General features: G+C 36.2%; 1 protein-coding gene across 1 annotated transcript in view; it reads right to left on the minus strand.

Annotated features, from left to right (window-relative positions):
* NAV3 (neuron navigator 3) overlaps window positions 1–23488 on the minus strand; it is a gene marked incomplete at both ends in the record, with an annotated part of 180489 nt that overhangs the window by 16007 nt on the left and 140994 nt on the right. Inside the window, 7 exons of the mRNA XM_010194243.1 lie at window positions 567–688; window positions 1968–2079; window positions 3713–3796; window positions 12072–12149; window positions 14461–14484; window positions 19218–19270; window positions 21774–21962. Of these exons, the coding sequence (XP_010192545.1) occupies window positions 567–688; window positions 1968–2079; window positions 3713–3796; window positions 12072–12149; window positions 14461–14484; window positions 19218–19270; window positions 21774–21962 (662 nt within the window). The remainder of the gene's footprint in view (window positions 1–566; window positions 689–1967; window positions 2080–3712; window positions 3797–12071; window positions 12150–14460; window positions 14485–19217; window positions 19271–21773; window positions 21963–23488) is intronic.

The following is a 23488-nucleotide window of genomic DNA, read 5'->3' on the forward strand; positions in this document are numbered from 1 at the left end:
CAAGGGAATGAAGGCTGATCAGTATTTTAAAAACAAATGTTTATGCAGGTAAAATTTTTAAAACAACAACATATGTTCTGATTATTTACTGAAAGTATTTGATTAAACCGTGTGTTTAATACTGTGTGGTATTTGTGTGTTCCAGCTGAGAAGCATCTTAATTTCTTTAAACACTTTTACGTGAGAATTCTCAACAGATTTTAACTTCCTTCATAGCCAAGGACCATATTTGAGCTATACATTCAAGCCTTTGAATCAAATTCTGACTGAGGAGAACTCAAACAGGGTTTCAATGTGGCCCTGAGATGGCCTTGGTCACAGCAGCTATTTCAATTTGTTTGTTTGTTTGTTTGTTTTAAAATTGTCTTGACTTATGCAAATAATTCCCCATTGATATTCAAGAATTTTTAGTTTGGTGGCAGTGTTGCAGTATGGATACATATCAATTGCACTGCATCCGTCTGGACTCACAAGCATATTATAGATAAAATGGGCCATTAAACTACACAGGCACTAGAAAATGACAAAATAGCTAAAAGATAAGTTTAAACCTGCTGAGCACTTACCCAGTTTTTCTTTTTCTTTTTCTTGGAGTCAGCGTCATTACCACTGCCGATGCTTGAATGACTTGTAGCGCTATTGATGCTGGAAACACTTTCTGAAGAATGTTGCCGCCTTATGCGTAAATCTAAACAAAAGAAAACACTGTGAAATCCATCTGTCTCTTTTTCAATATAATAATAATTCTTGTATTTATGTAGTATCTTCCTCCTCAAAGGGAGCATAAATGAGCATAAATGGCATAGATGCTTGTAGTGGCTTGGATTCAAGCTACTGCAGCCTGTGAGAAACCACACGGGGTCAATGGGGATGCATACAATTAGGACCTTCTCCAAACTGGAGTTGTATTGACATAAAGGTGATGACCCCACGCAGCAATCTATGCAGGCATAAACTCATGTTACACATGGATTACTTGACTTAGTACTATCACATGTACTACAGTTGTTTTTCTGAGGAGCATAGGTACCACTTGACTTATAGCAGGCCTAGTCAGTGTTCAGATGCTACCTTCCACTATATGATGATGGAAACAACCAGGCAAGAGTTCATAAAAAATGAATGAAGCAAAATAATCAAGAAGTGGAGAATACTAGAAATGGTTGGTAAGTCTTTTGAGTTTCAATTTCTTAAAAGTCTCTGATAACTATATCTTAATCACAGGGAAATACTCTCGTAGACCATACTCATTAAAACCAAGGAAAATTACTTTTTACATTATTTTTTACATCCTAGAATTTAGCTTTGCTACACTCAAGTCTTGCAATGAAATGACCTTAGGGCAAACATCTGAATAATGACCTTTTTAAAGAAAGATCAATGAGCCTCTCAAAAGTGAATGCTACTATTACTTTTTTCTTCAAGTCCTTTGCTGTTGCTTATCAATAGGTACTTTTGAAGTATATATTTATCATGTGACATTTGCCTAACTGCAATGACAAATAAATCCAGAATCTGGAATTTAAAATATCTTCTTTCCTGCACTGATTTAGCACCTCATGAAGGAGCTGAGCTACTGTCAGTCCATCTCTTAATGAGTACAGCAATTTTTAGAGCTACATCCTACAATGCATTTCCAAGGAATGACTATGCTGTGCCATAAGACTTTGCTAGTGTCTTGAGCATACTTCAACACACAACTGAAGTGACAGGGTTAACTCTTGACACCCAGCAATTGACTCCTGGCCACCCAGTTCTGAGAAGACAAAGCTCCAGGAACTAACTCTGTGGCAAACAGGAAGCACACACAAGGATTCCAGCTCTGAAAATACCACAAGTATGCTCACCATGCACTGCAGACTGTACTTGCCCTTGCATCAGAGCCCCAGAACAACAGAAAAGTCGTGACTTAGCTTTTTTTTCTGGGGAGAAACCCTGCATTTATTTTAATAGTGACAAAAACATACCTTTGTGGGTATGATCAGGACCGTTCAAGGCTCCTTGAATAGCAGCTTGTGCAGCAGAATTCTGGGCTTTCAGCATTTCAATGGTTTCCCTTAGCTCTATAAGCTCAGATTCCTGTGGGAAGAGCAAAGAGAGTTCGAAATATATGACACAAGAACAATGTTTGTCTAAGCTAAAAGAATGACAAGATAAGAGTGGTCAAACCGAAGTTCATGGGACTGCTTGGATGAACGTAAGGGCAACAACTGACTAGAATGCATATTTTCTCTCCAAAGATATTAAATTCAGCTAACATATTATTTTGCTTTTATTCTGTATAAAGCAATCACACTATTTTTAAGGAGAAAAAAACCATTTTAAATAGAAGCTAATCTAAAAAAGGTTTTCAATTCAACATTTATTATAAAGCTAAGAGAAACTCAACAATTTTATTGTGAAAGACAATAAAACCAGTTGAATCATATCCTTTAGTATATGGAGCTACTGTTTAATGGATAAATCTCAACCTGAATTTGTGTGCTTTTTTAAAAAAATAACTTGCTAAATAATAATTCAATTACAAAAACCTGTTTAATAGCAACTGTCCTTCAAGTTGAAGTAAAATTACTCCACTTGAGTACAGCAAGTTCTGTATTAGAATGCACAGCCAATTTTAATTAAAAAATAGCTTTTGTTACTGCTGCATTAAACCTGTCCTTCCAGCCTGTATTTATATAATGAGGATTAAAGGAATTTAACCTCAACAATAGAGAAAAGAAAAGAAGGAAAAGAACATGTTCCAAATCTTTTGGGAAATAAGCTTGGAGATTATCTGTTTCAATGTCACTATTTAACCTCTTCTGGAAAGAAAACCTTCTGAGGGAAATTTTTCTTTGTAAAATAGTTAAAAGTTTTGGTTTTAAGAAAATTCCATTGTGTTTTTTAGCTTAAGATGAAAAACAAAAAGCAAGCAATACAAACATTTTCTATCCAGTTCACAATGCGTCTCACTGTATTTCATCTGTTGGTGCTCACCCAGACTGTTAAATGTTATTTTCATAGACAGCTACACTGACTCCAGTGGTGACTAACAGCTCACTTATATACAGTTGCTTTCACAGTTTGGCTCAGTGAGGCCTTTCTGTCTATAGGATACTGTTCAAAATGAAGAAAGGCAGAAAGTTGCAGAAGTTAAATCCTGGAAAGTGCTAAGCAGCCTCCTAAGCCTGAGGTTGGTACAAAGGCTCACGTTAAATTTACTCCCTATCAGGTTTAGTTTTTTTTCCCCAACAGTCAAAACAGCACAGTGAAAACCAAAACTGTTCCCTCATGAATAAGATTCCCAACCTGCATTAACACTCTGAATGGAGTCATTTTTCCCTATTTAAAGTCCTTTCCTTCCCACAACTCTACTCTTCTGACAACGCTGGCAGGCTGTAATGAAGCACACCAGCAGGTTATGATCAGTCTTTGTTACGGGATCCTTCAGTACGGATTAAACCTAGAGCTGCATATGTTTTAATTAAAATCTGGAAATGAAAGATTTTATCTTCAAACTATTCTATGATATTGTCTGGGTAAACCTGATGCTGCACAGTTTAATTCTCCTGGAGCTTTATGAAGATTTGATGGCAATGGCCATTAAAGACAGATCTGTCTGTCTTATTGTCACAGCTGTCCCTGTTTCCTTTCAGTGTTTTTAAAACAAAATTCTAATATAATCTGCTGACTGTTTTCCACATTAAAGCATCTGCTTTGGTAAACGTACCTTTTGTTCAGCTGTCATTGTTAGACTTTGCAATCGGCCGGTCATATTTCCCAAGCTTTTTTCAAAAGCTGCTACTAGATGAGCCTGTGAAAGAAACACAAGACAACATTCATCATTATAATAGCTCTTAAATGCACTTTACAACTTTCAAGAATATACAGAATGTTTCCTACATTTTGGCCAGTATGTTAAAATATTTTTTCCCTCCAAGGCCATTTTCTCTGGCTCTTTTATATTAGTTTTAAACTCAGGCTAAGCTAATTTGGATAGGTGAATCAGCCAAGTGCGTCCAGTGTTCCTCAGGCTTCGTTAGCCCCCCAAGGAGATTAGTGTAGGTATCTCTGCCTGGAAATGAATTATGGATTTAATGCCCAGTTTGGGTTTACTGATATATTGGCCAAAAGAAGTTTGCTCCCAAATAGAAGTCCAGGAACAATTATTTTCAATTATTGAACATTTCAACACTGAAATTCAAGTACTTTATCTTAAAAGGTAAGTTTTAACATCATAAATAAAACACTCCAGATGAATCCTGAGAATCAAAAAAAAAATATCACAGTTAGTTTTATAAAAGGTCATTGCTTAGTCTATTAGTCTTATATTGATTATATATGTGTGTGTGTGTGTTGTGTGTTTAAAAGTAATAAAACTTATATAAAATATAAATAAAGTATTTATACACTTGTGCTTATATATATACCAAAGACAATCTTGAAAATTGGAAGTCCTCAATAAGAAAAGCAATGAAGTTGAAACTGATGAAAAAATTTTAAAAAGTAAAACTTCATTTTATTTTCTAATAACATTCACCCTATACTCTATGCAAGCAAAATTTATACAAACAATATATCAACTCTTCATTTGTTCTAACTGGCATTGAGCTTTGCAGGCAGAGAAGTGCAAGTGGGCATAAAGAAACCAACAAGCTAAGCCAGATTGTACAGCCAAGGGAAAATAAGAATTTAATTTTTATGAAGTTCCATAAAATTCCATCTTCTACAACATTAAATAGTAAAAGCAGAAGGAAATACTTATTTTTTTTTTACTATCTCAAAAGTGGTAATAGGTAAAGTTTTCAAACACCGGCACTACAATACATTTGGAAATATAACTCACAAACAACATATTTACATGCACAAATGGATTAACTGAGATTCCTCACTGAGAAAATTTATTTTTCATTATAGCAGTACAGTGCCTGGCAAATTTTTTAGTTACAAATTTGTATGCTTGTAGAAGCATAGTTGAAATTGTTCAAATGTATGTGGCTGTACTAAATCTGAGGTATAATGAGAAAAAGACATAGTCCAAAAAGGATTCTTTTATGCACTTGAGGAGAAGAAAAAGAGCCTCCTGCCACCTTGTTTGGTATAGTATTCCTCAAATAAAAAGGGATTATCATGTACATAATAGTGGCTCACTTCTGTGTCTTTATTTCAGAGCTGTTATACTGATAAGTGGTTTTTGTGTTTTGTAAATAATTTTGGATTGCTATAAACCTTTCAGTATCTCGTAAACTCCTTATTTTACACTTAATAAACATCTGACAAGCTTATGCCTTGTAAATTTTTTTACTAGTAAACAATTTGTTTAGTTACTTCAGGGTACAGTGGTCCATCCACCTGCTTTCTCTATTTGCAGGGATGCCTTAGGGATAATTCTTTTGGTAAAGGATATGTACCCCAGGAACTAACTTTTGATAAACATGAGACTAGATACATATGAAATTTCTTAAATACTGATTAACATATTCTTATTTTAACATTTATAACATAGGCTGTATTCTTGAAGTGCACCACTGAAACCTGTCAATCGACATAAAATTATTCTACCTAGTTTGAAAACTACAGCCTTCAGTTGCTTTTACTATTCTACTTCTCTGAAAAAATAAAAGAAACTGGTTTTAATACTTACTTTTCACTTTAATAATTAGCTACATATTAAAAATATCCTGACTAATTTATGGTGTTTTAATTTCAAAGATGACAACCACTGACCCAGAACACAATTGGAGACAAAGTAGATTCACTACCACAGAATTATAGCCAAATGTCTCCTCATTACATGTGTTTAACAGGAAGCTAATGGAGCTCACTCTTCCCTGACTCATAAAAAAATCTACTGTTTGGCTGATGGCCCATGGTTCTGCTTTACCATGAGAATATTGATGGGGACTGAGGGCATGAAAAGAGGAATTATTTGCTTAATTATGCATTGCTTTTGTCCGTTTCTCACAATTAGACTGTGATAACCACAGTTCTTCTGTACCTAACTATGCATATTTGTGCAGAGTATTTTCCTATTTCCATAGCTACAATTTCAGCTAATATTTCTACAAGGAACTCACAGGAAAAATTAAGAACTAAAAAGCATCATTAAAAATGTCATCAAAGGTCAGTGAAACTATTAAGTTACTGTCTGATAGTCTTTAGAGAAAGACAGCCAGGTTACAACTATGGATTCTTACTAAAATTCAGTCTGTGATAGAGAACATTACCTTCCTGGAGTAGCACACTAAATTTTTTTGCACCATAAATATAATTGGATCATTCTTAACTCATTTGAGATAAAGACTATAAGGTCTTGATCTGCTGATAATAAAGAAGGATAATTCAAAGGTACATCAACTGAAAACTATTGAAGAAAAAACCTTCAATCACATTGTATATTACTTTAAGTGTTTATTACTACAGAATACTCTTCTATGAAATGCAAAATATTAATTTTACATTCAAAATAAACTGTGCTGCCTCTCCCCATTGTAGCAAATGTTTATTTACTCAGCAGTCTAGGGAACTCCTACTTGTTGAAATCTTATGCAGATTTGTCCCAAAAGAAATAATATGTAACAAAATAAGAGAAGTTTGAAAAAGTTTAGATTATCAGGATATTTATATGTGTGTGGAAGTATGCATAAATATATATATATATAAATAGTTAAATGCAAAATAATTTTAAAAAGAAAACGAAACAGATAGAAAGAAATCTGTGACTTTAAAAATGCTCATTAGAAATTAAAAATTCTGATTAGATACTTTGTTTACACTTACAATTTTGGTAACTGATTTTTATTGGATTGGTATTCCTATGTTTCTGAGGATTATTCACTTCATCCAAAAGGGTTCATTCTTTCATTCTTGTAAAAATATTTGCGAACTTTTTTTTTTTTCAAGTTACAGTCAATCCCTCACACCTTAGAAATCTCTGTGTTAGATTCAATAGTTAAATTCATGGCTTACATTATTTGAATACCATACAAAATAGCCTGAATACTGCATGTGCTTTAAATAACACTTACTTTAAAGAAAAAATACATCTTCACAATTAAATGCAGAATTTGTACTTGGAAATAGTTATACTGGAATTAGAGTTAAGTAACTGGATATTACTGGAAGTATGCCTACAGCAAAATATATCCATCTTTAACATTACATACATATTAGATACAGAGATGATGTACAGCTCAGTCTGTAGATCCATCACATATAGATTAATTTTTACTTAACAAGTTAAATTCCCATTGGAAATAGTCAAAGAGATGTATGCTCAGGGAATGACTTCAGTGCTAAGATGACAGATTTGATTTTAAATGTTTCCTTTTTAGTAAACAATCCCAGCCAGCCAAACCCCAAATACCTCAGCTCTTAGCTTTACAGCCCATCCTGAGCATGACACTGGCACACCCAAAGATTGTTGACACACTTTGAGATTTGATCTGCGGTGTACAGGTTTACAAAACAAAGGTAAATAAATAAATTTCCTCCCACCTGACACGGCTGAATGAAAGGAGGTGTGAGAGGCCAGAAGGGATCGGGTTGATTGCAAGAAGCAGCCATACATCTGGTGACCTTTTCTGTTCGTCGTCTGCTATTATCTTCTTGTTTGGCTGTAGGATAGTGGTTCAGAGCTGGCCAAACAAGAGTATTAGCCAGCGAACCCCCTCCGCTTCCTACTGGCATCCTGGGTCTACTACACTTTGCAAGCATGCACCCTTCAGCTTTATTCAGTACAAAGCACTGATCAAAGCCCCTCCAAACAGGCTGGGTTCAGGCTGCTGGCTGGAATTTGAGCCCTTGTCAGTCACGTAGGAAGTCTGCTGGTTGGACACTTTCTGCAGTGAAAACAGGCCCTTTCTTAATGAGTGTTGAGATTTGTCCTTCAGCAACATCGAAATAGTCACCAGGGGAAACGCCAGAATCTCAGAAAAAAATTGTAAATTAAGCATCCAAACAACAGCTGGGCCCTGCTTGAATTTAATCATATGCAGCTAAACTCTTTGGGGTTAATCAAATGAAATAAACTGCTGAAATCAAGCATAGTACTTGAGTCCAGCCAACAAAAAATGAATAATTAATGAAATTGAATAAGAAAAGTCTTAGCAGAGGTTTCCAAAATGCCAGAGAAATGCTATAACTTCCAATTGACAGATTTTTATATAAAGTAATATATCAAGCAAAGGCTTGATGGAATATGTTAAATTTCAGCCTGACAGTCTTTTAATAACACATGTACTACTGCCACCAACACTTTTTCATGGTGAAGCAAAGAAAGACATGAATAGTGTTGAAATGTGATGAAAAATATGCTGCTTTTTCACTCACGTACAATACTTTTGCTCAGTTCTACAAAGGGAAATGGTAACAACAAATTCAAGGATGAGATGAACTGTGATGGAACAAGATTTCTGGCTACTAACAGTTTCCTTCTGGAGACCACAGCAAGGAAAAAAGTGCTGCCATTTTTTAGACACTAAAAGTATGGAAATTTGGAGGAGCTTAGGACTAAGGCTAAGATGACTGCATCTATAGCAAAGGGATCAGAAAGAACTGAGTAACTTTCTGGTTAGCAAAGGCACTGCAGAAGATGCTCTGGTCACACAGTTCTCTCTGCCTGCCAGAGACAGATGTGTCTACAGAAAAGATATGCAGAGTGACCAAACGTTTTTCTGAAGTAGACTTATTGTTCATTCAGGTGCAAACGTGACTTTTAAGGATCACAGTAGTATTATCCATTTAGAGAGCAAAACCTGGGTTTGATTTCTTCTCTGAGGATAAACTTCAGCTTTCGTGATTAGGACTATTTCTTCTTTAAATGCCTGGGTTTGTATGTCTTTTAGATTAGAAGATAAATGAATACATGCAAGTAAAGCATTGCTAAGACAGTGTGAATTCATGAAAATTAGAAGGTCATCTGGGTTATTCGTAAGTTTGTCAAATTAAATCAAGTATCTGTTAATTGCTAATCATTTTTATGAAAAGTATATAATCACTGGCATTTAAATATCAGTTCTGTAATTAGACTAAATTTCAGAGGCCATATTGCAATTAAAAGATTGTATATACACTCTGTTTTCAAGCTGGACTTTATTTCTGATTGTTAAGTGATTCTCTGTAGAAGTTACTTACAAAAAATGCTTAAAGGACTGACAGAATTAGTACTAACATATCTTTATGGAGTCTCTTTTGTTCCTTTGGACTTAGGTGGAAGCGGTTTTTATAATGCTTTACATCTTCTGTGCCAGAAATAGCAGAGAAAGAAGTCAGAATTATGATTACTGTGAAATATTTTTCAATGTTTAGTTTTGTAAAGTATGTATCTCATGACAGCATTGCCAAAAGCATTTACTTACAATATCTAGTAATATCTACTTTTCTTTTAATATTGTTTGGACCATGAAGGTGTCTAAATCCCTTGTTCATGCCTGGAAAATTTGAAGCCTCTAAGTTTCATGCTCCTGACAAGTTTAATTTTGAGGGAATTTCCACATGAAGGGAATTTGGGAAAAGGAAAGATTTCTCTGGTATCATTAAAAAACCCCATGTGCTAAAAATATCAGCTTTAGGGTTGCTTATAGGTTTAGGGTTTAAAGACCGTCTCCATGGAGATGGATTAGAAGGTGGGTGACAGAGTCAAAAGAACGTGATCAAATTAACTTTTATACAACACACAGTGTGCATGCACACATATATGTATATATATATGCATGCAAGCACATACAGGTTTACAAATGTGGCACTTTTGGGTAGGCAAAACCAGATGCTCATGTATATATTTCTTAACTGTCCTGTTGTCCCTCCAATTAGATCACTATAAAAGCTATGGGCATTCTTACGAGGTGTTCAGAAGCCCAGAGGCGTACATGAGACCAGCTCCCCAACCAACACATCTTGAGTTAAACCGATCAAACCCAACTTATTTTTCACCCATGCAGCAGAATTAGTTTGAGTGAAAACCAAGCCAAAGTGTAACTGCTCATTTTTATCTTGACTCAGTGTCTTTGAAATATGAAGCTAATCTAATCTTAGACTCGACTTAGAAAACTTGTCTGGAATAGGTAATGTTATTAGACACCAGTCTGTATGGTATTTACTTCACACAATGGAATACCAACCAGAGATACAGGCAATGACTTCTATACTAACACTGAGAAGAAACTGGATGCAAATGGCCCAAACAAACCAAACAGTGGCCTCATTGCCTCAACTGTAGGGAAGAGTACCCTGCCATACTCACTCTGTTGAATGTATTACTGTATTATAGGCTACAGCATTGCTGGGTTGACTGGAAAAGGATGGAGACTAAAAAGAGTCATCTTTCAACAGATCCGCAAGAAGGAAAATGCTGGTGCTTTCTGCTCAGAACTAGTGGAGGGAGAGAAGGGCAAGCTGCTTTTCTGCCCACAGAGTGAAGTGACCCGTGTTACCAAGAGCCTGAATTATCCCCATCAGAGAGGCTCTCTCAGCAGCTCTAATACAGGCACCTGAGCAGAGGCCTACCACAGGCAAACAAATCGGTCTTACTGATGTGGCACCACTGCTCAGAATCACAGAATGGTTTGGGTTGGGAGAGACCTGTAAGGATCATCTAATCCAACCTTCTGGCTGTGGGCAGGGACAGCTTTCACTAGATCAAGGGCTTGCAGGCACCAAGCTAACTCTTCTGGACAACACCAACTGCTGCTGCGTGGACATTAATGGGGCACTCAGAGTGGATGTGGGGATGTCTGTGACTGTGCTGTGTCACAAGTCCAGCCACAACGCACCTTCCCATGCTCCCCAGCTCTTTTGACCTTTAGGTGTTAGTTTTAGTCTGTCGTCCTCAGGATGGGCGAGTGAAGAATTGCCCAACCTAGCAAAAATGAAGATCAGTGTCTAAAATACATTAGAGATGCTACCCCATACTGAGGATAGGCATGCTGGCTACAAATTCCTGAATGAATAACCTAACTCAAAATCTAGCTTTTGAATTTACTAACACTACAGAACTCCAACATTGTCTGCTTCATGAGTTCGTTCTCAGAACTCAGGACAGACTGGCAACCCACACCCCTACAGAGGTACAAACACCCACAGGTGTTCTACACCTGAGAGCAGAAAGTGCAAAAAGTAGCTATTCCACATTTTCGCATATGGCAGTCCTAAGAGAATAAGCAGTTTTCACACAGCTGGATATTATTTTCCCACACCTTGAACACAGTACTACTTCACTAACTGAAATAATTTATTGAAAATAATGGAAGTATTTATAGGTCTAAATAGTCAGTACATCTACATTTCAAAGAAAGGCACTCTGTAGGTTGCCCAAGACATCAGGAAACTGCTTTCTTGAAATGCACAATGATAGTCTCTTGCAACTGCATCTGAGCTTTCCTTGGGAATGGTAACTATAGTTATATCCTTAATTGCATTTGAAAACCACTATACAACAGATTGTTCAGAAACTATCTGGTAACTTCATCTGAAACCATAATAACCAGACAGGATTGTAGCTCAGATTCCCTATCTGGCATTATTTTCTGATAACATGTTTATAACTGATATTGCCAGTGACTGACAATTGCAAGGAACACCACAGAGCTCTCTGTGAAAAAAGCCCGGTTTCCATTAGGTATATATCAGTCCAGTTATTGCAGCACGTGAATTCCTTATACAATTTTATACTGTGCTTCCCTTCACTTCTATATGCATTTTGCAGGGTTTATCTTTGTGAAATGAAACTGTAATGAATTCTACCATAATCTGCAATCCATGCTCTTTTTTTGGTTGTGACTCCTTAATTTTGGGGTTTTTTGACTTGATTCAGAGGAAAGAGTGAAACTGAACTGGGCAGGACTATTGTCACATTCAAAGTGTGGAAACTCTCATTTCCATTTCCACTGTGTTTGATTACCAGATTTCTTCTGCTTGAAGCTGAGTCAATACAGATGCTTAATGAAATAATTAATTTGAAAAATGCCAAAATACATAAATAATAAAAGTCTCTCAGACCACATGTTGGTACCTGAATTGAGTAACAGTCATTAGCCAATCTGATAATGTATTCTCTGATACTGTTTCTGATCACAAGCAAAAATACTTACATTTGCTGAAAGCTGAGATGTAAGGGTAGCAACTTTCTCTTGTGAGGCAACGAGTTCTCTCCGTAATTTCTGAATTTGCTAGGAAAAAAAGACTGCTGTCAGTATTTCAGTAATTTCCTTCTGTTGTGGGTTTTTTATTTTTGTTTTGTTTTCTTAAAGGATCACTAATAGGTTTACAATGTCTTAATTTAATCGCAGAACTATTTGGAAATACAAATTATTAGAAGTTGGCACTGAATGCTGCTCCAACTGCTTTTTTTTGCACTTAACCGGTGTATGAGCTAGGATCCCAGTTAAGGGAGCACATATGGGCAAACGCTTAATTACTTCATATGTACAATCCTCTGTTTGCACGTGTAAATGTCATGATTTTTACCAAATTCCATAAGTTCCAAACATAGCCTAGTGAAATCAGTGTTAACAGTCCTGGATAAGGCCTGTGATTATGAAACATGAAAGAATTTGGATGAGGTTCACTTTGTTTGACTGTAGATGTGATGCAACCAACATATGTTAGATGTCTACATTAGACTCAAATGAAGTGCCAAAAAGTACTCTCCCACTGCCTGGCATGACAAAGGCTTTGATGACTACCTCAGACACAGATTTTTGATTCATGGATGTCTAAAGTTGGATGAGGCACTAGAGTATTTTTTTTTGTCTAACACAGTACTCCCTACAGTCACTGTGATTCAAACATGCAGCCTCTTTAAATCTTATATATCTTTCAATAAAACTTGCATGTCAACTTAAAAAAATTAGCTTTAAATGTGTTTGCTGATATGAAAATAAACTTAATTCAAGGCTCTTATATCTTTTTATGAGAAACAGAATCCTTAAGAAAAATACCTGTTTACATTTCATCCAGGATAGATACCTAGCATGAATCTTGTGCATCATTTTTAGCTCATCTAACCCTATTTGAGATCTTACAGGGATGCCAAGCATAGCACTGAACTAAAGCACAGCATGGAGTTTCACTTTGAATCTCCTGTCATATTTACACATAAAAGAAATTATTCCAGACTGGAGAAGTCAAGTCTAAAACTAGCCTAGGAAAGGGAGCATATAATATTCACTAGTAAAGGTATTGCAATACTTCTATTTTATGACTCCCATGAAAACCAAGAGGGAATATTGCACAAACTTTAAGAATAAACAAGTTCCTGTACATTTATGATACAAAAATAGCTAGATCATTTACACTGGCTTGTAGCAAAGGAGACAGATTATTGAGGTGTTCTCCATCCTGCATCGCTACTTCTCCTTTTCCAAGTTTTCTCTCTGTTTTACAATAGCAAATATTTGACCTTTCTGCTTAAGCTACACTTTTATTATATTCCTGCAACTATATAAAGAAGTTTCTCATTAAGTGCTGTTTGACACCACCTGCAAGAGCATGACAGAGCAGACCTAGATATTGAGAAAACATCATGTACAAATGCATGGGAAAGAAACACCTCTATATACTGCCCTATATAAAGGGCAATGAAATGAGGAATTGTCATTTACACTACTGAGCTATGGTATGCTTCTTTAGTTCCTTGGCTTTATATTTTAGACAAATGAGCTTAGAAAATTCAGGTAGAGATTATATTGAAATACACTGCAGGAAGTAAAGACGAATACGTTTATTTGTCCAACTTCCTCAAAATATCTGAGTTTACTTTTTTGATTAGAGTATTAAGAATAGAAGCAGCATAAATGCAAGAGCTGGAAGGCATGTAGCTCTGTGAAGTGGAAGTGCACCCCTTGGTGCTGCATTTTATTGCTGCTACTCCTTGGTGCCCTTTTAATTCAACTAGGACTCCATTTTGAGAAAGGCTGTAATTTTATCCAGCTGCTGACCTGTGCTTGTCACCCATTCTTATACACTGTGAGGAGAAAGAAGTTGTTTTCCATGTCAGATTTGATTTATATCTGAAATCAATCTCCATTGCTCTGAAATCCATCAAAGTGGTCAGTTTCAGAAATTTAATATAATGCAAAATGTAAGGGAGAGAAGTTCAAAGCGAACATTTGAAGTATTTTTCTCCTGAAAGGCAGCACATAACCTAGAATTGCACAGTCCCTTAGATCCAGTACAGAGTGGTATTAAGTCTGAAATTAGGCATATCACAACTCCTCCGCTCAGAAGCCTGAGGCTCATCGATTCTTTTCACCTTTTCAGGACTTCAGCCAGGAGGCATTCTTCAGTGTGACACTAACAAAACACCTTCTCCTGCACTAGAAGCTACATCAGCTCTTACCAGTACTCCCCAAAAAGTGGTTCAAAGGCACAGAGTGTCTTTTCCCCAGCTACTCAGCAGTTTAGCCATAGCAGAGAAACAATAAACTTTAACATAATATAATACAATTCACAACTATAGAAACAAAAAAAAGTTTTTACCTCTGAATGTGCCTTTTCCTCAGCCTGGAAGAAAACAAAGAGGAAATGGCTTAGAAACAGTATGCAACATAATTGCAGTAATAGAAAATAAAAGCCAGCTACACTGAAGTGAAATGAATAGTTCCACGGACCCATTACATTTAAGGAAGGTATGCAGCTAAAACAATAAAGCGAATTCTTTTCAACTTACTTGGCAAGGCTCCAGCTGAAACCCCAAAGTGTTTGCCAGCATACTGACAACATGAAACAGTGGGTAAAGGGAGAACAGGAACAGACCTGCAGAAACTCAGCTACATTTCTAAGATACAAAAGACAATTTTCTGTGCTCTCACTGTATGGACTTCAGTCTGCTACCAGCAAACTTTTGCACCATCATGATTATGATGGCTCCTGGAGCTGTATTAGCTTTACTTTATATCAAGCAATATTCCTAATAGACTAATCCCTGTTAAGAGAAGCAGGCAGCGTACCAGTAAAACAAATATGCTACCAAGGCATGTTAAAGTTTTAGCTTAAACTTGCTAATACTATTTAATAATTTTAGATATTTTCCATATTTTAATTGTTGTGCCATATAAAGATGCTATTTACTCAATAGTCTTTTTCAACAAGCTAAGAAACAAAATCATTGCAAAGCAAGCCTTTAGAAGTCATTAAATTTGTAAGCATGGGAGTAGTCTAATTTAAGAGGCATTTGGTGAACAGAAAAACATTGCTTCAGTGGAATTCTAATGGAAAGGAACAGCATGCCATGAGAGAGGAACCCTTTTGTAACAGAAAATAAGAATCAGTTAATGTATCAGAAATAAATCCACCCAATGATCTGAGGTGGACCAACTTCAGAGAAGCAGTCTAAAATTGTCTGGAAGAGAAGTAAGCAGTAAAAGGAAAATGTGGGTAGAAGAATTAGCTGTAAATAATATTGGAAAGGCTAAGAAAATGCAAGACAAGAGTTCGTCAGAAAACTCCCAGGCAACAGGCAGTATCTGTGTTATTACAAATTAATATAGCAGGTTTTTTTAAAGATTATATTAAGCATAACTTTTTTGCTGCTAGAATTGTAATATTTAATTATAGAAGTGTTTTCTTATTTGACCTGGTGTAGGGGGAGAAGACTTTTAGAAAATATGTCTTTCATAACTTTTTATCTGTTAACAGTCATGAAAAGACTGACATGCTATGATATGTCCCTGTGTAACACTTATAACTGTTCTTGGCTAAAAATGCTGTAATGCCTGGTCCATAACTATATGGGAATGATTTAGAATAATGATTGTTATATTTAATAGTACTGATGTAACACATGTGCTGACACTAACCTTCTGATCTATGTTCACAAAAAGGACATCTGCCTACAGAAATAATTGAAAATCTATTCTCATTATTGCTACTTCAAACATGTAGTGCACAAGAAGTCATCAAAAGATCAAGAAAGACCATGTACCCATATGAATTCCACTGTGCTAAGAAAAGCAAAGAAAGAGAAAAATTTAGGGTTGGTGACCTTTTACTGAAACTGTGATGTGGGGACATGGTCCCTCGTCCTTAGACCATTGGTCCCCACTGATGAAGGAAGTTACCAGATGGCTCCCTCACTGTACAAGGAAGCATTGCCTCTCTCGCAGAGTTCAGAGAGGTGGCTCCCTCAAGTTAACTTCTTTTAGGCAGTGGAAGAAGTAAATGAAAGAGAAGGAACAGGATTTGAGGCATATTATCAACTTAGAAAAAAACAAAACCAGACAACCACATACATCTGAGCTGTTTTTAGCTAAGAGTTCATGCTGACACCATTGTAACTAGCACTTGGTCATTGGTTCAAAATGCTGTGAAAGAAAATATTTATTTTCTCCCTCTACTTCTCCCTTATATCCATGCATCCTATCCTTGTAATGATTACTTTTTTCTTTTTTTTCGAATACTGAAAATATTGAAATCCAAATGGTATGTCCTTACACATCTCCTTTGAGCTTGGCTTAGCACAGTTAATGAAGTCTGGCGATTCCAAGTGTAGCTAAAGCTGAGAGCCAGTGCGAGAAAAATAGCAATTAACTAAATATGTGCAAATTGCAGTGTCTCACCTACTGAGCAGAAGGAGATTAAAATTGGAGACAACCTACCATAATTTACACTATCATGCATATTTTTCAACTTCTTGGTGAGCTAGATATATTTAGAGCAAAACTGAATCAGTATTTCAGTCTTCAATGCACTTACATGGCATACTTTTCTGTGAAACCAAATATCTGTCTCTCTACATGGATATCTCTAGAAGTTAGATTTCCAGTCTATTAAAGTAAGTCCTGAAGACTCAAATGCAAATTAAGAAGAAAGCCAATAAATAGAGAAAATACTACTGAATGCAGAACTTCTGTCTCATTGGACTTATTCATTGCAATGGCAGTAAATCTTGAAATGTCTCTTCTGAATCTCATATTCTAACTCTTAAAGAAACTATCTTCAGAGAACAAATTCAAGCTTTTTAGCTATCCTTTGGTAATAATACATAAAGATCTTGATCTTTATTTAGCACTCTGTCTGAATCTCTCCAGTGATTAGGCTGCAGAAAAACACTAGCACCACGGCTGAAGGTAATGCTTGAGAAATTTGCTAAATACATTTGATTGAGATATTTATGGAAAGGCAGCTGCTTTGGAATTCATGCTTAGTGATTTTGGCCTGCTTAAGTAAGGCAAAAATGCTCTTGTACTCCTCCTTGAAGCTAGAAATAGCTGAAAGCAAGTAACACGTGCCATAACCCCTTGAAGCTCTCCTTTTCTAGAGGAGATGGGGCACTGCACCATATCATCAAACAACAAAATGTTGTTCTTTACTTTCAGCTGATGTCATGCTGATTGCCAACCTTTCCTCTTTCTACACTCCACTTGTGCATCATCTTCTGATTAATTGCTGAAAAGTTTAAACTTTTTTCACAGAATGAGGAGGATCAAGAAGAAGAAATTCTGATCAAAAATCACTGCTGAAGGTCAACTCTAGTAATTTTATGCTACTAATTCCTTTCTTGCCCTTTACAGATTTTTCTGTAACTTTCATTATCTTGTCTACATAATCCATAACTTAAGGAGTGGGGCTTAGCTGCAGTGTGAATTCAGAGTCAGACATTTAGGAAGATATTCCACTGGCTTACAGTATGAACTTGGGTAAACAGTTAAGTTTGTTTTGCAGGAAAAATACTGTCCTCTAATACCATGGGATTTAGGTAATATTTTCAAGATACTCTATAATCTTGAATGATAGCAGGTTATATAAATAGAAAGTATTAGTAAACCCTTGCTTCAATACACAACATCAGAGCAGAGATATTTAAGATTCACTGATTAATCGGATACAGAAAGCATCCTTTGTCACTTTGGAATTTAATTTTTACTAGCTATCAGTTTCATAACATTCTTCTAAAATTTGATATCAACGCTCCAATTATAAATTTGGACACTCACCCTCTCAGGCAAATTGATCATAGTGTCTCATAAACAGGGAAATACTAGCAAATATTTTTCCACTACAAAAACATAGGTGAGAAGCTTTGCTTTGAATGTTAGTCATACCTTATGTGCAGCCAGTCTGCGTGTACGTTCTACCTCCCGAAAACAATCTGGGGCTGGTTTGGACTAGAATTGCTTGCTATTTGCTGCTAAGGCCTGGACAAAGCCAATGCACGTGTACCTGATGTTTTAGACATTCCCCTAGACAGAAATAGAAGAGGCAACACTGTGGTAGCTGTTGCACATGGATGCAACCTAATTTCCAAGCTAACATGAGTTTAGCATGGAAGTAGCACTACCACCTGTACAAGTGGTACAAACGCACCAGACTGTATGGGCTTGGTATTCCCAGGCAAAAACTGGTGCTGGCTCTGGGTAGTACTGTCCATGTCATTCTCGGGATGTCAGCTGACACTATTCAACACCTGAAAATATGAAGAGGGGACAGTCTATTCATGAATGCATGGTATGAAAGCAGGTAAGTGTGTTGCTCTCCTGTGAAAGAGGGCTGCTGCAGCGAGTAATCGTAGTTAGCGAATAGGCTGTAAAGCAACTGTTGTGAATCAGCAAGAGAATGTCCAAACACATCTAAGTCCTCCCATACAGATGAGTTCTTTTTAGCAGAACAACTGAAGCAACAAATTATGAAGAACATCTCAAAAAAGATACCAAAACAATAAAATGGAGAAAAAAATCAAAACCAGAACTTCTGCTCGAGCTAGAATACAATTACTCAATCTAATTTAATTAACTAAGATTAATAATTTTAAAGACATTCTTCTCTTTGGAAATAACATCTAAATGCTGTTATCTGCAACAAAGATCAGTAGACATTTAAACTGCAAATTGTATCTCCCTTACCCTGAAGCAAACTTGTTTTTTTGAACAGTGACATGACAAAAACACTTTCTAAATTGTACAATTAGAAAAGCAGCTGAAAATAAGCAAAACTACTCAAAATTATCAACTACAATAGCATATGGACCCCTTTAAACAGAGAATCACAGACCATTACCTTCTTTTTAGCTTTCAAAACACACATTAGGTGGTTTTAAGCAGTTCTAAGCAAATCATATAAAAAGGTGAAAATAATGTATTCTAAAATAGCATGACAGTAATACCAAAGTTGAAAAGAAATGTTCCTGCTTTATTGCAGTACAATTTCAATCCTTCTAAACCTCAAAGCATTGAAAGTTTCATGAACAATGAACAAGAACAGAGGCAGGCAGAAATTTTTTTTAGTATGTCAATACTTACCGTAGAGTAGAGAGAGGATGTGCTGGAGACCAGTGATAATGAGGACCCATGTACTTTAAAAAAAAGGAAAATAATGTGAAATATTGATGAAAGCATAAAACTCCCCCCACATACCTCAATAACTAAACGTCTTTTTAGGACGAGAATCAATCTTCCACAAGAGCAATTATGAGCTATCAGTATAGAAAAGTTATTGATAATTTTCCTGCACTTAAAAAGATTGTTCTATACAAAAAAAGCGCCCTTCGCTCTGTATGAGGTAGGAGAGCAAGCCAGTGAGAGTCAGTATTATTACTAGCAAACCAAGCATCATTTTTGTTGTTTTGACAACAAAATCGCTTGATAAATACAGTCTTTAGAGAAACCAGAAATTGAGCTATTTATACACCTGTCCAAAACTGAGGAAATCGATTTTAATAAGAAACGATGCTTTGCAAAAGAGTTCGTGTTCCCTGGGGCGAGCTCCCAGGCTTTGCTCAGCTGGTTTCTTCCCTCAGCACAACATAGACCCACGCATGCTGGCATCTGTGGTCTGTGTGAAGGGGTTACTGCAAGATGTAGTGCCGTATTTCCAGTAATCATCAGTAGAGGCAGCCTCAAGAGCACTGAGTGAAAGTTGCAGGACTTCAACTCAAAAAATGTGATTCCTGGCCTCTCTGAAAGTGGCAAGTGAAGACTAAACCGAGACAAAATTGCCCTTCTGCTTCCAATGACTATACTGAGGAAAGACACATCAATAGAGAATTTTAAAGAACGTTGTTTATTTCATTAATTCTTTTCATTTTTGTTTCAAAGTAATTTTTAAAAATATTTATAATCAGCCAGATTTTGATAAATAAATTATTTTGCATTTATATTGGTATCTGTATTCTAAACTGACAATACAAGAATAATTGGGTTAGCCTAACGGACTTTAAATCCAGTTTTGTAACAGGGCAAATATTTACAAAGATGTGGTACACTAACCATTGAAATCCTCTTACTTTCAGTCTGTCTCTGGTTTTCAGTCTGCTTTAAATCTCACACCTAAACTCCCATTCTGCTCTTGTACGCTGTGATTCTACTCATTGCCTCACTTCTTTCATTCTAACCTTCCTCAGAGCTCCTATCTTAAATAAAATACATTTGGCCTTCCAACATCATCATCTCATGTTAATCTCTAATGACCGTAAACTGCTGAAAACTGTTTATTATTGCTGCATTGACTTTCATTTACTCAGGTTGATCATGGCTATCCACTCCAGCTGGATACGAAACATGACCAACGAAAAAGCTTTCATCAAAGCCACTGGTGACCCATTACTGAAATTCCAGATTAACACCTCTTTGCTATGCATAAATTATTTGCCCTGTTTTCTCTATTATTCTTCCAGCGTTTCCTTTGATAATTCTCCTGTTCCTCAGCAAAGGTCTGTAGTCACCTCTGTCCTTGAATTACGTGACATGTTTCTGTGCAGTCAGCCATCTTCTCTGCGCTGACAACTCACAGCTTGATCTGTTCTGCACCCTACTGCTAGTGTTATATACCCAGATGTCTGCCTGCCATATCAGCGAAAATAAAGAGAAGCAATTGAAAAGTACAAGTATTAGTTGTCCATTGTTTCATCTAGGACTTTTTTCCTCCCATATTATCTCATAACTATGAGCTTTGGGGATAGGAAAAGCTTTTTTTAATTTGCTTGTTATAAAGACCATTTATATTTTCATCAATTAGCAGTAAGCAAGATTGGTGAGATGATGTTATACAATGAATCTCCATTCAATTTTAGTGGGGTGGTTTTTGTTGTTTTTTTTTTTTAAATTATTATGTTGTGGCCTGGGTTGTTTTTTTTAATTAAAGAGTGTGAGAACTTTGTGCTTATGAGAATTCTGCAAATATTCAGATTTACCAGAACTGTTTGGCAGAAGAAAATGTTACAGTGCACTTAATTAAGAGTTGTCAGATGCTCTGTGGTTAAAAAAAAATGAAAAACAAAACCAAGACAAAAAACATTGCCCAAATTCCAGGTGTTGTTCATCGCAGTAAAGAAACCAAACCAACAGTAATAGTCTGCATAAAAAGTAATGAGGTCAAGGTAAATGACAGAGTTTAAATACAGAAATTCACATACTGTTTGCTGTAGAAGACTGTAGAAAAGAAGGAAATCAACCGACTACAAAAGAAAGGGGATAGTAGGTAGCACTGGCATTTGCAAAAAAAATAAAAAAGGAATAGAGAAGTAGTGAGACTAAGAAAGCATAGAATGACAGCTGTCAAGCTATGCTCGTACACTGCAGGCAAAAAGAAGAAAACAATTTTTTAAACATGGTTTCATTTTGTCCAGAATTTCTGGTAGAGGATTTCTACTTGTATGCCATTCACAGTATAGCATGTTACTGTGTGAAATAAATATTTTTCATGCTTTAGGGTAAGGAAGTCCTGTGAGTTCAGCTCAACAGAATTCGAAAAAAGCTTCACAAAATTATTTAAATTTTTATGTTGCAGAAAAAAATATTTTAAAATATTACTACACTTTGGAGGCCTATTTGCTGATCCAAATAGTAGCTCAGCCTTACCTTCTTCCATGCTGTCCCTGAATGAACCTGAATGACTAATTGCTCGTGGTCTCTCTTCTAAGGATGTCGCACTGCCGCACAGCTGGGAGTCATCATACAGATCAAAAGAAGTGTCTTGTGCAGGGATGCTGTTTGAACGCATCATACTGGGTCCAGGAAGGTTAAACTGAGATAGGTTGGTTGGACTCACTGGAATACAAAACTTTACTAATGAAGCACATTTCCATTAATGAATTTTAATTCTGCACAGAATTGTAATGTCAGACTAGCATGGTTAGCATGCTTATGTTGTTGAGAAAATAAAAGGCTTTTATTCCTACATACAAAGCCACCACAAAAAGGTGAAGCAGATGATCTCTGAGGAGCTGGCGCTGGATGAGACTAATCCTGTAAAAAATATGGGGACACTAACACTGGTGTTGGAATACACAGTTGTTCACTTTGACACCCCAAGATGGGAAATCAATGGGAGAGATTAAAAAGTTAAAAGTTAAAAAAGGAGTAAGAAGTTGTAAGAACTTATTATAAGCAGCTCTTCTAACAAATCATTATCCATATTTTACTGTTACATACCTATATTAATGACTGCTGTTAAGACCAAAATTTATTGGCATATGCAAGACATTTATCCTTTGATTTTCTGCAGCACTTACCACTATATTAGGTTAAAATTCCTGCACAGGCTAGTTGAATCTCAACATAATAAATAGGAGTATTGAGCCATGATCACTCATGGCTGAGATTCAGAACAGCATTGATGAATCTACTTTAAGCTTTTGCAAAGTTTGTTTGCCAGCAGGAAGGAAAGCCTGGTTATGTTTCATCTGGACCACATGAACTCAATGCCTAGAAGAAAAAGCTAACTGTCTATCCACATTCGTCCTCAGTGTTTGGACTTTATTTTAGATCACACAAGAAGTGCCTTAAGTCATAAACTACCAGAGCAGCTGTGTTGTGAGAGCAAATTTTTCCACAGGGCTATGATAATGGAAAGAAGCAAAGGACAATGAAAAAAATAAAACCCTCTGATCTTATTGCTCTCTGTTGTGAGTACGAGAACTATGAACAAAAAGAATGAGAAGATAATTGTAAGCAGAAAATGATAGAGTGAGAGAAACACTGCTTAAGAAGAGCTGTGTCTAAACCACCACCAGTACATGGAAGAAATCCAAAGCAGTGGCTTGCTTAGCCAGGATTCAGTTTCATTTTTTAAAAGTGGCTTTGTTCAACTTCTTTTCCCATATGTAATAAAGACCAACATTTGTATGACTGATCAAATTTCTTTTGAGTGATTGTAACTTACATATGCCATAAGCTGTGACAGAGTGACAGAAGTGTGAATGCCTCAAAAGTTGCTGCTAATTCCACAGTAAGGGCCTAAAAAGCTCATTGTGGAGCTAGGTATGTGTCCAGAGCAGTGCAACTAAATGATTTTCAACTAAGCATTAATGAAAAAATTACTACTAAAACTAAATTTGTGTTAGATTAACTTGAAACAAGATCCTGAATAAATAAAACTAAGTATTGACCTGTAATCAAATTAATCTGAAATGTGACTCACATCCTAAAATAATATATAGCATTCAAGGATAGGATGTGGATTGCGTCCAGTGCAGTTATAGCCAGGTCCAGCCACTGAAAGGCATTGGAAAGGCCTATCTAAAAGCAAACCTCTATATATAAAAAAGGCAATATTTAGTGTCTGGGTTGACATT

This window comes from Mesitornis unicolor, unplaced genomic scaffold (assembly GCF_000695765.1).
Source record: "Mesitornis unicolor isolate BGI_N332 unplaced genomic scaffold, ASM69576v1 scaffold2241, whole genome shotgun sequence".
In the NCBI taxonomy this organism is placed as follows: domain Eukaryota; kingdom Metazoa; phylum Chordata; class Aves; order Mesitornithiformes; family Mesitornithidae; genus Mesitornis; species Mesitornis unicolor.